The 12726-nt window shown below is 42.8% G+C and overlaps 2 protein-coding genes across 3 annotated transcripts; one reads left to right on the top strand and one right to left on the bottom strand.

Annotated features, from left to right (window-relative positions):
• Positions 1-20: 20 nt before the first annotated feature.
• On the bottom strand, positions 21-1865 carry RpL11 (ribosomal protein L11). Of its 2 annotated transcripts, none has more exons than XM_043420051.1 (4): positions 1773-1865; positions 1129-1446; positions 483-630; positions 21-210 (listed from the first exon to the last, which is right to left on the bottom strand). In XM_043420051.1, exons 1-4 carry the CDS (start codon positions 1785-1787, stop codon positions 83-85), a joined length of 609 nt encoding a protein of 202 aa, XP_043275986.1. In that variant the 5' UTR covers positions 1788-1865; the 3' UTR covers positions 21-82. The 2 variants fall into 2 exon arrangements, with proteins under 2 accessions (XP_043275986.1, XP_043275987.1); XM_043420052.1 differs by having other exon boundaries at positions 1779-1803.
• Positions 1866-4083: 2218 nt separating this feature from the next.
• LOC122411304 (neuronal PAS domain-containing protein 4A-like) lies at positions 4084-12704 on the top strand. The gene is made up of 8 exons (XM_043420042.1): positions 4084-4196; positions 4523-4704; positions 8496-8557; positions 8972-9061; positions 9159-9335; positions 10180-10364; positions 10486-10746; positions 10828-12704. The coding sequence occupies exons 1-8, from the start codon at positions 4186-4188 to the stop codon at positions 12062-12064; spliced, it is 2205 nt and encodes a 734-aa protein (XP_043275977.1). The 5' UTR covers positions 4084-4185; the 3' UTR covers positions 12065-12704.
• The last annotated feature ends 22 nt before the right edge of the window (positions 12705-12726 follow it).

Raw genomic sequence — 12726 nt, 5'->3', positions numbered from 1 at the left:
TTTGAAAATACTGAATGATATTTTTTGTGATTTTTTTGTTGTTTATTTTGTAATGTCAATAGTAAAATACAGAACGAGTAAATTACTTCTTGCCGGCGAGGATGATACCGTCGTATTTCTGTTGGAACCACTTCATGGCGTCTTCTTTGGTAAGCCTGTGCTGGAAGCCAACCTTACCGGTTTTTCTCCTTCTGTGAGCTACGTTGAAACCTTAAGCGAGGACAGAAGAAAAATTATTTAACTCGGAAAACAACTTCTTTCTTTAGTTTCATCATTTTTTTTCAATTGTCGCTTCCATTGAGTAACACACCCAGTAAAAAGAAGTGGACGTGAGTTGCAAATAAGAAGCTTTTGATCTGGCACATGTGTTCCTTACGAAACTATAGAAACTATCGATTCACGATTATCTCTATGATACCAGTTAATGTGCCATGTTTCGGTACTCGACAAATTTTTCGTGTTATAGTCGTTGATAAACTGACCTGGTCGTCCAAGAACTACGTAGAAGTCAAGACCATAGATTCCGATGCTAGGATCGTACTTGATGCCCAAATCAATGTGTTCCTGGATACCGAAACCAAAGTTTCCGGTTCCTGAGAAGTTCTCTTTTCTCAATTCGTATTCTCGAACCTGCAGAGTTGAAAAGGTTTCGTAAAGTTCTCATCCAACATCATTCTACCCCAACACGTATAGTTACGGAAAACGTAGAAAAAATTCAACTGTTAAAATTATTAAAATGCCACAAAAACTTTCATCTTGATAGTTCAAATTTTGTTTGTAATTTTTAACCGAGATTATTAAAACACATACCCAAAACTAAATGCGGTCTATAAGTTACGAGAAAACAAAAAAAACTCAAAAGCGGATCGGCATTTCTCTCAAAGGTGCTCGATATTTCAAACAGATAGGAATGATGCAACATCCGAAAACACAGAAAAGGTTTCTTGACGAAGGTTCTGACGAGTTTCTTACATTATTGAAAATTCAAAAATTGAGCAATCAGGGAGCAAAATATTTTTTGCACATTCTGACAACACCGAAACTTCACTTTTGATAATGATCGATAAAATTGTGTGGAAAGTGTGAACATGCGCAAAAAATTTTGAAGATATTGAAATTGTTGATTACCTTGAGACCGCGTTCGAGGATCTCTTCGGCCTTAGCTCCACGAACGGTGCAATGTACAGCGATTTTTTCGTTACGTCTGATGCCGAAGGACCTGACGGTGTAACGAGCTTTGGAGAAGACGGGTTGTTGTCCCGTCAATTGTTCCAAAACTTTGGCGGCTCTGGTCAGTCTATCACCGGATTCACCGACGCAAATGTTTAGGCACAATTTTCGTATGCGAACTTCGCGCATAACATTTTTCGACGCATCCTTCGGCTCTTTTCTGACTTTTTTCTCCAACTTCTTTCCGGTTTTTTTAACGGGGGCCGGCTTTGCGTCCTGCAAAGGAAAAAAATTGGTCATTAAAAGTAAACTAATTGGAAATAAAGCGCGTGTTATTTGAAGGAATTGAAAACAGAGAAGGTTATAGTCGGAATAATAGTCCACGTTGAGCTCAAGAAACGAGTGTGTAAGCCGAGCGTGTTACACCTGTCATTTCGCTACTAAAATTAAAACAGTAAGTCGCGTCGAAGTCGTCAAAGATCGTCACGATATATTAGCGAATAAACTTGTCTTCACTGAAGTGATATTAAAATTATCGGTTCACACGGGATTCTTTAGATATTGACGGATTTAGTTAGAAATCTTCCAAACAACAGACGTACACTCACCGCCATCATGGAAGGAAAAGGAAAAATTCATGCGCGCCGCCTCGCGGAGTTAAAAAGGAAACGGTGGTTGAAAAAAATGGCGGCGACTGCGTTTCGAGCATAATAACAATGGTAACAAAATTCGAGCACCGAGAGCTAGCGCTGTTGAACGAGCGCTTTGGGTACTACGATGTTACAGATTCCTGCAACGAAGTAAATTTTCCGTCGGTAACATGTACGAATAAGTATCAAGTAGAAAAGTCCCGTATTCGAGCAGACAGTAAAATGTTGACCGTGAAAATGAGTACGTGCGCTTCAAAATGTGTATCATTCACGTACGAATTATACGCATATATAATTTCATGCTAGTCGGAGCTCCGTAATCCGGTTTTAGATTCTCTCTACGTAGAATGGGAACGCAAAGTTTTTACTTGCAACGTGAATCTCACTGTCATTGCACATACAACGTAAAAACTAATTCGTCCCCTAAGAAATCAAAAATTCCCCACTCGCCTGTACAGTTGAAAACATAACAAAAACTTTTACACAGGTTCACGCGAAAGCTCACCCGTTATTCCAAAGTTTACGCCCGTACTTTCCGGCCGAATAGCGCATAAAAAACCCAATCGTAGCAAGAATCCACTTACATTATACAATCGGTATAAATGTTGGAATCGCATTTCTCAACGTCCTCCCATCTCAAGTAGCCATCAGCAGTTAAGCTTTGTTACAGCACTGTCATTTTTTTTCCAACCGAGTGACCAGAAAAATTCCGCCGTGGCCGAATTCCCGTATAAAAAAAATAAATTTTAACGACTTTACTGCGAGAGCCCTCTGTGGCGCCAAAATTCCTAACCAAACATTGGAACGGAATTATTAAAAGACCCGGTAGTGTCCTGAACACGAAACAAACGTTTGGCAAAATTATTACGAAAGGTTCAACGACTCAGTCTTTATAGCCTCTCAACCCTTTGGACTTTATCTCCAAATTCACAAATTTATGTTGGAAAACCCTTCAGTAGACGTTCACCAATAAATAAAAACTTGATAACTAGCGCCATCAAACCTCTAATAGGAGACATAAAGACGTCGATCGCGTTAACTCAGGTGATAAAAATCGTAAGATAAAAAAATATTCCGCCTCCATTGTATATTGATGGTTCGATACAAAGAAAACAACGATTAACGAGCTCAACCTCTCAATTGAGTAGCTGTGAGTTGATACGGTGCATTAGTGCGGCGATACTATAAAGATCGTTTGAGGCGTCGATGCGAGTTGAACGGTTCGCGACAAGCGAGGGATTCGAGCGCGCGACGAGTAGCGTGAGAGGAGGAGGGAGGGGTGGGGGAGAAGTTGTATCATGGCGACGAAGCTTGAGCAAGAAAGTGACAAAAGGTGTCGAAATCGGGAGAGTGATAGAGATGGAGAACAAAGTATACACGGAGAGAGTTAGAAAGAAAGAGACACACCAGTGTCGAGCGTAGGGAAAAGACTGAGGCGACGGTGTGTGGGACAGAGAAAAAAAAAATAGAATGCAACGAGTGAAAGGGTAAGGTTGAAGAAACGCGGGAGTATGTACGTGCAATAGTAGTCGTGAAAACATAGTAATAATATTAAGGATAGAAAAATCATGTGCTGGGTGATCCGTTGATATTATAAGCATTAAGAAGTATAAAAAAAAAAGAAAAAAGAATAAGGGGCAACGGGGGAGAAAGATAAATGACGTTGAGTCGAGTGTACGAAGAAAAGTAACTATATAGCGCAACGAAGGGAGAGCGCGAGTGAAAGGGTCAATGAAAGACCTCCTAGAGAAAAAGAGACAGAGTGAGACGGGAAAAATGACGTTATACGGTACTTACGGTACTGGCAATAGCAAGAAACGCAGGAGGATGAAAACCTCGTATCGTTATACATATCCAAACTTAGTATATCTATTCGTGTAGAAACACGTAAAAAAGCGAGAGCGAGAGAGCGACGAATTCGAAGGCATGAGATTTTACTGTGTGTGCATTAAATTCGATGAGCGAGAGAAGAAATTATAGCTAAAGGAGGCTAAGAAGACGCGCTTGGTCTCCGTAAGAAGAAGAAGAAGAGCGGGCACAGAGACGAGAGTTCGAGAAAGAGTAAAAGAAAACGACGAGAGAACGCCGGTCGAACGCCGGTACACAACGCAGTGGGAAGTGGGAGAGAAGAGGTAAGGATAGGACCCAAGAAGTAGGAGGAGAGAGAAAGAGGGGTGTGGGGGGGAGAGGACCTCTGTGCAAACGGCCAACAGAGTATCCACGTGTTCAGTGTTAGCAGCGCGTTATGACCCGGATGTTAGATTGCAGCTGCAGTTTCGCGAGAACCTGCCAACCCGGATGTACAACCACAGCTCGTTTCTGTTCGGCCATCGATCGCTAATGTTCCACGCGGTGTCATCAAAATATGTTCAATCGGTAAGTTGTGCTCGGTCGTGGATGGGAAAAAACGACAAATAAAGAATAACCGTGCGGGAAAAAAAACGCGGGTATACGTCGCCGCGTCTCTCTGTTGGTGCTTCGTGTGACGAATAATCGTGTTGGATAAATAAAAAGTAAATTTTTCAATCGTCTGCATTTTATTTTGTTCACAAGTGCGCGAAAGCTTTTTTTCTCTTCAATGACGATCTTCGTCGCTTACTTTTATCTATTATTATTTTTCTTTATACTCACGTGATTATGTTGAATAAATTATTAGTGGCATCGTACAAAATACGAGTGATAATGTTCACCTGTGCTTCAAGGATAGATGCGAGCAAATCAACGAAAGGTGCGAGCAAATTACGAAGGGACCTGATAAACGCCGAAATTGCGAATTTACGTGACCTCCTCCCATTGCCACCGTCCACGAGACAGAGACTATCCCAATTACAACTTATGGCATTGGTCTGTGTATTTCTTCGTAAAGCTAATTATTTTCAGCAAGGTAATTATACTTTATATCCAATCGCGCATCAAAGACACGACGAAAAGAGTCAATCTCTATCGAAATACGAGTCGCGTTCTGCTTTTCAAACTTGAATAATAAAAAGTAAAACGCAAGTTCGTAACAACGATCATTGTAATAATTACGTCTGTAAGATTATCCAATTCCTTCTGTTGAAACGGCCATATTAACACGTAAATACCGCAATAATCTGAGAAAGAGGAGAGCCGCATCCGCCAGTGGTAGAAAAAGATAAAGAGCCCGGTGGGCCATCTACAGTGAGCACTTTGCACCCCTTCCGCTTGAAGCACTTGCCGCGCGAACACAACTGTCGCCACCTTTCCCGCTCTTTTTCTCTTTTTCGTTCTCATCTCTTTTCCTCCCCCCCCCCCCCCTTTCTTCTTTCTTCTTTTCCTCAATCAACGCTACTGACTCCCGGGTGCCCGCGCCAACGTCAGGAAGACTGCGAGACAGAGAGAGAACGAGTATCGCCACGAGACCGCGAAGCGTCCTCCACTTTTCACTCGAGCGCAGCAGCACATCGGCACGAGTGGGCGGGTTGCCCCCTCGACTCCTGTGATGCCGCTAGTAATCCTCCTCTCTCATTTTATTTTTTCTTTCTCCCTCCTGCCTTAAAAATGCCCCTAGCCAGTCACAAGAGTAAGCAATTATGCCACAGATCAGAATGCACCTCGGTGTGTATTATAAATACACATGTACGCATATATTTGTGTACATTTATACTCGCGTATGGACCGTTCCAATGCGACTCGACCTACATTCCCGAACAACCCATTTTTTTCAACAATTCGTCCAATACCCCGAAGCTCGCGCGATCACATTCGTCATTCGACGTGGTTGAAGTTTGTCGCTGAGTTGAACCGGGAGGCTGATATTTTTGGCACTGAAAGCCGAATGAGAAAAAACAGTTCGAAGATTTGGAAAAATAAAGATTCCGACACTGTGGGAATAACCTGCAAAAATTTAAGGGTTAACCTAAAAACTGTTTCTTCGTGTAATACATTTTTTTTTTTTTTTTTCAATTATTCAAGAGCGTTGAGCTTGTGATTTTACATCTCCGGGTTATTTCGTGTCGTTCGTGATGAAGTTTCAAAAATTCGTATCAGTTATGACAGCTCGTCTGAATTGTGAATACTTCGGTGATGAACGACCAATTACGGATATAAACGAGGATTGGAATATTCGAGGACTGGGAAAAATCGTCGATTGGATTGCAGGGAGGGGGAGACATTCCTCAAACGGAATGCCTCGTGTAGTTACGTGTATATATATAATACGAGTGGGCGAAGTGTCATTCGCAAGCTTCGTAATTCGTCGGCTCTGGGGCCTCATTAGACACGTTCGCTGTTTTTCACGAGTTTGTATACCCGAGTGCTGTCTCTTCCTAACGCTTTTTTAACCCTTCATTCCAAATGGTATACCTCGCGGCTTTAGCACTCTTTTCTGGGAGTGTTTGATGCTCTTTTATTGTGCTCTTCGCTTCCACAATTTGGCCTCGTAACCGTGAGAGCTTTCCATCAGTTACACAAGTGAATCGCTACTTATTTTTTGTCTGAAACGTCACACCAGCCATTTTTTTTTCTTTTTTTTTTTTTTTAGTTACGATAATCGCCAGTGTTACTTCAAATTTCATAGCCCTGAATATTGCAAGTTGTTCGTTGTGGAAGATATTCGAGAAAACTTCCTCTGCCCCTGAGGCAATGAGCACTGGCGAATGTTACGAGTCGACTAATCTTGCCTCGATTTGCGTGAGCCTTCGGTTTCTCGCAGGACGCAGTAGAGAATCATCGTCGTCATCTCGATCGTCGTTCTGCGTCCTCTAACAGAATTCGAGAGAAAGAGGAAGACATATCTTTATAAATATATATCTGTACAGCGAATCGCGGTACGAGCTGCTGCAGTCCCGCCCGTTCTCTCCTCGCTTGTACTTTGAAATTACAGGCATTCCACTGCTGGTCTTGACGGAGAATCCAAAGAGCGAGAGAGGAGGATGGAGATGGAGAGAGAGAGAAAGAAAAAGATGACCGAGGCAGAATGAGAGATTCGAAACTCGGGGACCTCCCGGCAACCGTGGGGCCTCTGTCGAGTTCAACAAGTTCAACGTCTAGTACACGCAAACAATAATGTACATATAATATATATAACCTCACAAACATATAAAGACGCGCGCGCGCACACACACAGATGTATCAAAAGTTGGCAAAACACACGGTACTTACTGTCATACGATGCTTTTTCCTTTACTTATTTCCTCGTTATTACGGTTTTCCTAACCGCAAAATCGTATCTGAATAAAGTAATGTGGATCATCGTTGTTTAGTGGGCTCGCTATTAAAAACGGGAAAAATCATGAAAATAGGTGGATCAAAGTAAAGGAAAAAAATAAAAGAGAAAAATCGAAGATCCCCCTCGACACATATACGGCGATACTCGAATCCCCTTACCTTTGCTCCCGCGGATTTCTTCGATCGGGATCCGGCATAAGTTGGCATTGTAATTGAACGTATATCCTACACAATATCCACAGGGCTATAGCTATAACGTTTATACACACATATAGGTTACATGGAGGAGAAGGGCAAGCGTGTACTGGTCCTATAGCGAGAAAACGTTGTGTATGGAAAGAAGGCGAACGAGCGCAAAAGGGAAAAGGATATCTCTCCTTCGAGTTTTTCTCTCTCTCTCTCTCTCTCTCTCTCTCTCGGTTGCTCGCTCGTTCTTTATTTCGTTCTCTCTATCTCTCCGGGTCCGTTGCAGCGTCAGACCAGCAGCCGAGCAAACCACGGAGGATAGCCAGGAGAGGCAAAGGCACAAGAGCGTTTGCAAACCTCTGCCTCGCGGAGCGGAGAGTCTAAGCGCGAGTTCCGGGTGATCCGCTGACCTCTCGGCCTCTGCAACAACACTCTCACGCTCCTGTAACCCATACTCCCCCTACGCGATACGTTCGCTCCCCCTCCCTCCTCTTCCTTGCCGTTCTGTTTCCCGCCCGTCCCGCTCGCTGCTCTGGCGTCGCGAGCGCGCTTTCGTACAGCGGGGGAGGGCAGCACTGCGGTGGCCCACCGCTATAATCGTATGTGTATATGTATATCCTATAAAAGAGAGGTACAGTGTTTTCTTCAAGGGGAAGGGGACGCTCCTAGGCCCCTTTTTGCACCCCTCCCTCTCACCCCCTTTTCTTCGTATCCTCTCATCCTCGCTCCTCTTTTCCTTTTTTTTCTTCTCTATATGCATCTTTTTTCTCCTCCTCTTTCTCTCTCTCTCTATCTCGTACGCCCCCGTCTTTGCGCCGGTACATATCCCTCTCGTATTAAAGCTGTATGCATGTATATCGTCTTTATAGGACCCAAAGAGAAAAAGAGAGATATCTTCTTCTCAGGGGGGGCCAACAACGCGCGGAGAGAGGCATTCTTCGAGAAAATCCCGAGAACCCCGCGAGGAACCTTACCGGCTTATGTTCAATGCACAGAGTACGGAGAGCACGAAATTTTTTTTCGGTTTTTATATCGATGCAGAACGATCCCTCACTTCTTTTTCCTTTTTGTCTTTACCTCTCGCTCGCCGCTCTCACTTCCTCATGCGCTGCCTACCTCTACCCCCTATCTCTCGATCGCACTCACTTTAACCACCAACGTTGGAGAATATCGAAAATTCGAAAGAGAAAAAAATTGCTACTTCACGCGTTCCTCTTACATGCATGCACGTTTTCTTCACGAATTTCGGGAATGTTGAAACGCACCGGCTGAGAGGTTATGATTTTTCATGTGTTTCAGCACTCAAGAGCAATCCTTCGGATTCTACGAATATACCGACGCCTAATATAGGATTTTCAAAAGTAATTATGGCTTCTTGTCCTCTCTTTTTTATTGACAATACTTTTCATACTCGAATTTGGTGTGTCGTTTACTCACGCTCGTACGATATTTCCCATCGACGTCACTACGCCGATACGAGTGAGCAGTGTCCTGTGACAAACTATCCACTTTTTTCTTTTATTTCGGTTGCATTGGAGAAACAGATGAGAATATTCATTTTTATTGATTATAATGAAATATTATTTTATCGTGGAACAATAAAGAATCGGGTTCGAATAAAAATCGATCGATGCTTGACTCACCTAACCTCTTTTGGCGCGTAAAAAAGGCGGGAAAAAGCCTGAGTTCGTGAAATACCTGATCGAGTCTGTTTCCCCAATCGTGTATAGGACAAACGTTGAGTGATACTTGGATTGAAATCTCTGTGCTTGCAGGCCATGTCCGGTTTCATCATGATGATGACCCAACAGGGCAAACTCTTGTACATTTCGGAGAATGCTGCCGAATATCTCGGTCACTCCATGGTAAATTTTGTTCCCCTCCCAATCGCTCAAATCTTCACAACTTTTTCTTTTCTCCAAAGGTCAAAAAACCGAATAAAACTGAACGTTTACTTTTCAGGAGGACTTATTGATACACGGTGACAGTGTTTACGACGTCATAGACAAACAGGATCACATAGTAGTGCAAAATCAATTGGCGCGAAACAGCTCGATGCCCAACGAAAGACGACTGTTTCTCTGTCGTATTAACGTTTCGAGAAATTCCCGGCGGCAATTGCGCTTCGGCGATCAAAAGGTATTGTTATCCGCCATTATAATTGAGCACGAAACTATGCACTCGAGCTATTATTTCTCAAAAATGTCAAAAATCGAAAACAATTTATCGATCAACTTTTTTCATTCTACTGACTCGCCAAATTAAATGAACAAACTATCAATAATCGATAATTCTTTGACGCGTTTTTTTTTCTAAAGATTGTGAGAACAGTTAAAGAATTTTGTGCACCTTCATTTACAGAGATGGCAAGGTGATATAAAACGAACGTTAGTTCGGAAACTCGAAACTTCACTTGGAAAGTTTATCTCGAAAGTTTGTGTTTATCGCAGTTCCATTTTTATGAAAGTTATATTCGCGGTGTCGAAGATTGTTCGGAAAGATAACTTTTGAACGTGACTGTGGCGAGGCCACTATCTCTAACGCATCGACTCTCCGTCATCTCCGATCGTCGATATCTCCATTAACCTTAAAACCACACACAAGCTTCATTCAGTGACATAAATAATTGGCTGAATTTTCTCCTTAGCATTAAACATTTCTCGCTTGTTCTATCGGAGTTTAATTTCGTATCAATTTCTTCGTTTTTCAAAACAATGAAAACACTTAAAGGAGGGGGGAAAATTTTGAAAAGAGTTTCAAGTAAATTCGTTGCAAAATATTTCTGAAAATTGAAGCTCTGTGTGCGATTTAAAAACGTGGATCTGGAGTAGAAAATGAGATAAGATAAATTCGATTCTGAATAATTATAGCGATGGCAAACGACAATTTCCTCTCGTAATTATCGTTTTGATGCATCGATCCAATTTAAAATAGCGGATATTCTGGATTTTGCGCCGATCCGGAATAATTTCTCATTTCCCAGGTCGTACTCGTCGAGGGACATTATTTGCCGTTCGTGCCACTGTGCAATCGGAACGAATCGGTTTTCCTGGCTTCCTGCACTCCTGTGGTGTTGCCGGAGACGCGGGAGAGCGTCGTCCAAGGAGCTACTAATATATTTACGACCATCCACTCCATGGACATGAAATATCTTCACATTGACAAAACGTAATATAGCCTGACTCCAAAGCCATTGAAAATATGAATTCACCATTGAAAATGAAAATTCAACTTCGAACGACCGTACCGAAGTTCTGGGCTGATATTTTTCCGAAATAATTTGTTTCAGAGCGGAGAGTCACTTGGAATACACGAGGTCGGAGCTCGTCGGTGTTTCCTGGTACAATCTTTTGCACTGGGAGTGCATAAGGACAGCGTACTGCAAGCATCAGACGGTGATACAGTCCGATCAAGAGCGTACGAGTACGGCTCTCCTGAGGCTACAAAACCGTTCGGGCAGATGGTTCTGGATCCACTGCGTTCTGCAAGTTAAAGAAACCTCGGAGGAGTGTCAACACCCGATCATCGTTTGTACCAACCAAGTATTGAGGTGCATAAAAACGGAGAATAATCCTTAAATTGTGTAAAAATGATGATAAAAATATTAATCGATTTATTTTTATTTCGATAGTGACAAGGAGGCTGAAGTAATGCGTTCGAGTTCCTGGCTGTATCAATATTCGGCCCAGTCAAAGTTCACGTACGGTTTGTGTCCGACGTCCCAGCAGTCGCAGCAGCAAAATCCGCCGGCAACGAACACGTACACGAATCACGATTACAACGTGCGTTCGGTTAGTCTCCTTTCTCATGAGACGGGAGAGTCGTCGCCGTCGTACAGCAGCCACGAGGAGCCGCGCCATCATCATCATCATCACCAGCATCACCAGCACCATCAGCACCACCCACAAAACTCCCAAATTTCTCAGCAACAACAGCAGCAGCAGCAGCATCATCATCACCATCATCATCATCATCATCGCAACGACGTAAGGAGCGAACCTGACGATTACGCCACTGGTAATGGCGGCAAAGTTAGACTGAGTCATGACGAAATAGAGCCCGTTGACATGTCGATAAACAGTACAGATCACGAGAATTCGAAAAATCTCTATCAGCTAACCCATTCGTTGAGTTATAGCCCGAAGAGTTATCACCACCATCATCATCACCATCATCAACACCAACAACAACATCCCCAGCATCAGCATCAACATCACGAGCATCAAGTCCACCACGTTAAAGAAAGCGTTTCTCCGGTACCGAGTTATCGAGCCAAATCGACGATAATTCAGTACAGCAACGTTGGCCAGTATCCCGGTGATTCTCCCGTCCAAAAGTACAACATAATCGATCTGGACGTCGGCTACGGTGCCCCCGGGGAGTCTTGCGTCGAGTCAAGAATCTCAGTTCACTCGCCACAACGTAGAAATCATCAGCACAATCATCCTCACCATCCACACCTCAGCATCAAGCAACACGATTCGAGTTTGAGTCTGATAGAAGCGAATGAAACGAGCATAGAGCAGCATTGGAACTCCTCCAGTCCTCCGGTCTGGTCGGATACGTTACAGCGAGTCCCCGACGTTGTGCATCAAGAACTCAGCCCCTACATCACCACGCCGACCACACCCGTTCACACACCCGACTCCGAGCTCCACTCGGAAGTTCCTGTCTTCAATTTCGAGTGGTCCGCCGGCGAACAACACGTGCCAATCTCTAAGGTCATCGTTTGTCGAAACAGTTCCTCCCTCGGTCATCCGGAGATAAGAAAAACTGCCAATCAGACACAAGACAACAGCCCTGGCGCACCTATGACCCTTCAATTACCCAAGAGAAAGAATCACGCCGATGGGACTAATAAAGATTAGTCGTTTCAGTACAAAACAAATCATACACGAATTTTACGAATCATACGAAAGTAAAGTATATATACGAAAATGTAAATCTTTCATTCTAATGAAATGAAAATTTGTTTAAAAAATACGATCGCTCTGTCGGATGTGGCGGGTGAAATATTGAAAACGGGAGTTTCGTTCAAGTTTTCATGAAATTTTGTCCGCCGTATGCAACCGTAGTTTCGGAGTTTTTAACAAATCTCTTCTACAAGTCCACCAGTTTTCATATATTTTTTTATGCGAAATTATTCAGGTAAGAAGTTTTAAACAACGGACCAATGTGGCCGCAGCTGTTGAGCGATGCGAAAACATTTTACGAATGACGTAGTACTTTTACTTGTCTCAGACAATATAAGTCATCCGAAGTGAGCTTACCGTGGAATTTTATGAGAAAAAAAAACTTTCCACTTAGGGCTACTCAAAATTTCGTAATTTATCTTTCGCTGGATAATGTATTTTTGTGGATATATATACTTTACTTCGTTTCTATTGCGGAATTCATGGAATTCTTGCGAAATTCATTATCATAGACAAATATTTAGGAGAGACTTGAAAAGCGTTGTTATCGTAGTTAGTGAAAATGATAATAATAAAAAAATACCGTGTGCCTTGACGCGAAGCAGAAAGTTTGAATC

This window comes from Venturia canescens, chromosome 5 (genome assembly GCF_019457755.1).
Source record: "Venturia canescens isolate UGA chromosome 5, ASM1945775v1, whole genome shotgun sequence".
NCBI classification, from domain to species: Eukaryota; Metazoa; Arthropoda; class Insecta; order Hymenoptera; family Ichneumonidae; genus Venturia; species Venturia canescens.
Note: the sequence above shows the minus strand (reverse complement) of the source record. Positions and strands in the feature narration are given on the sequence as shown.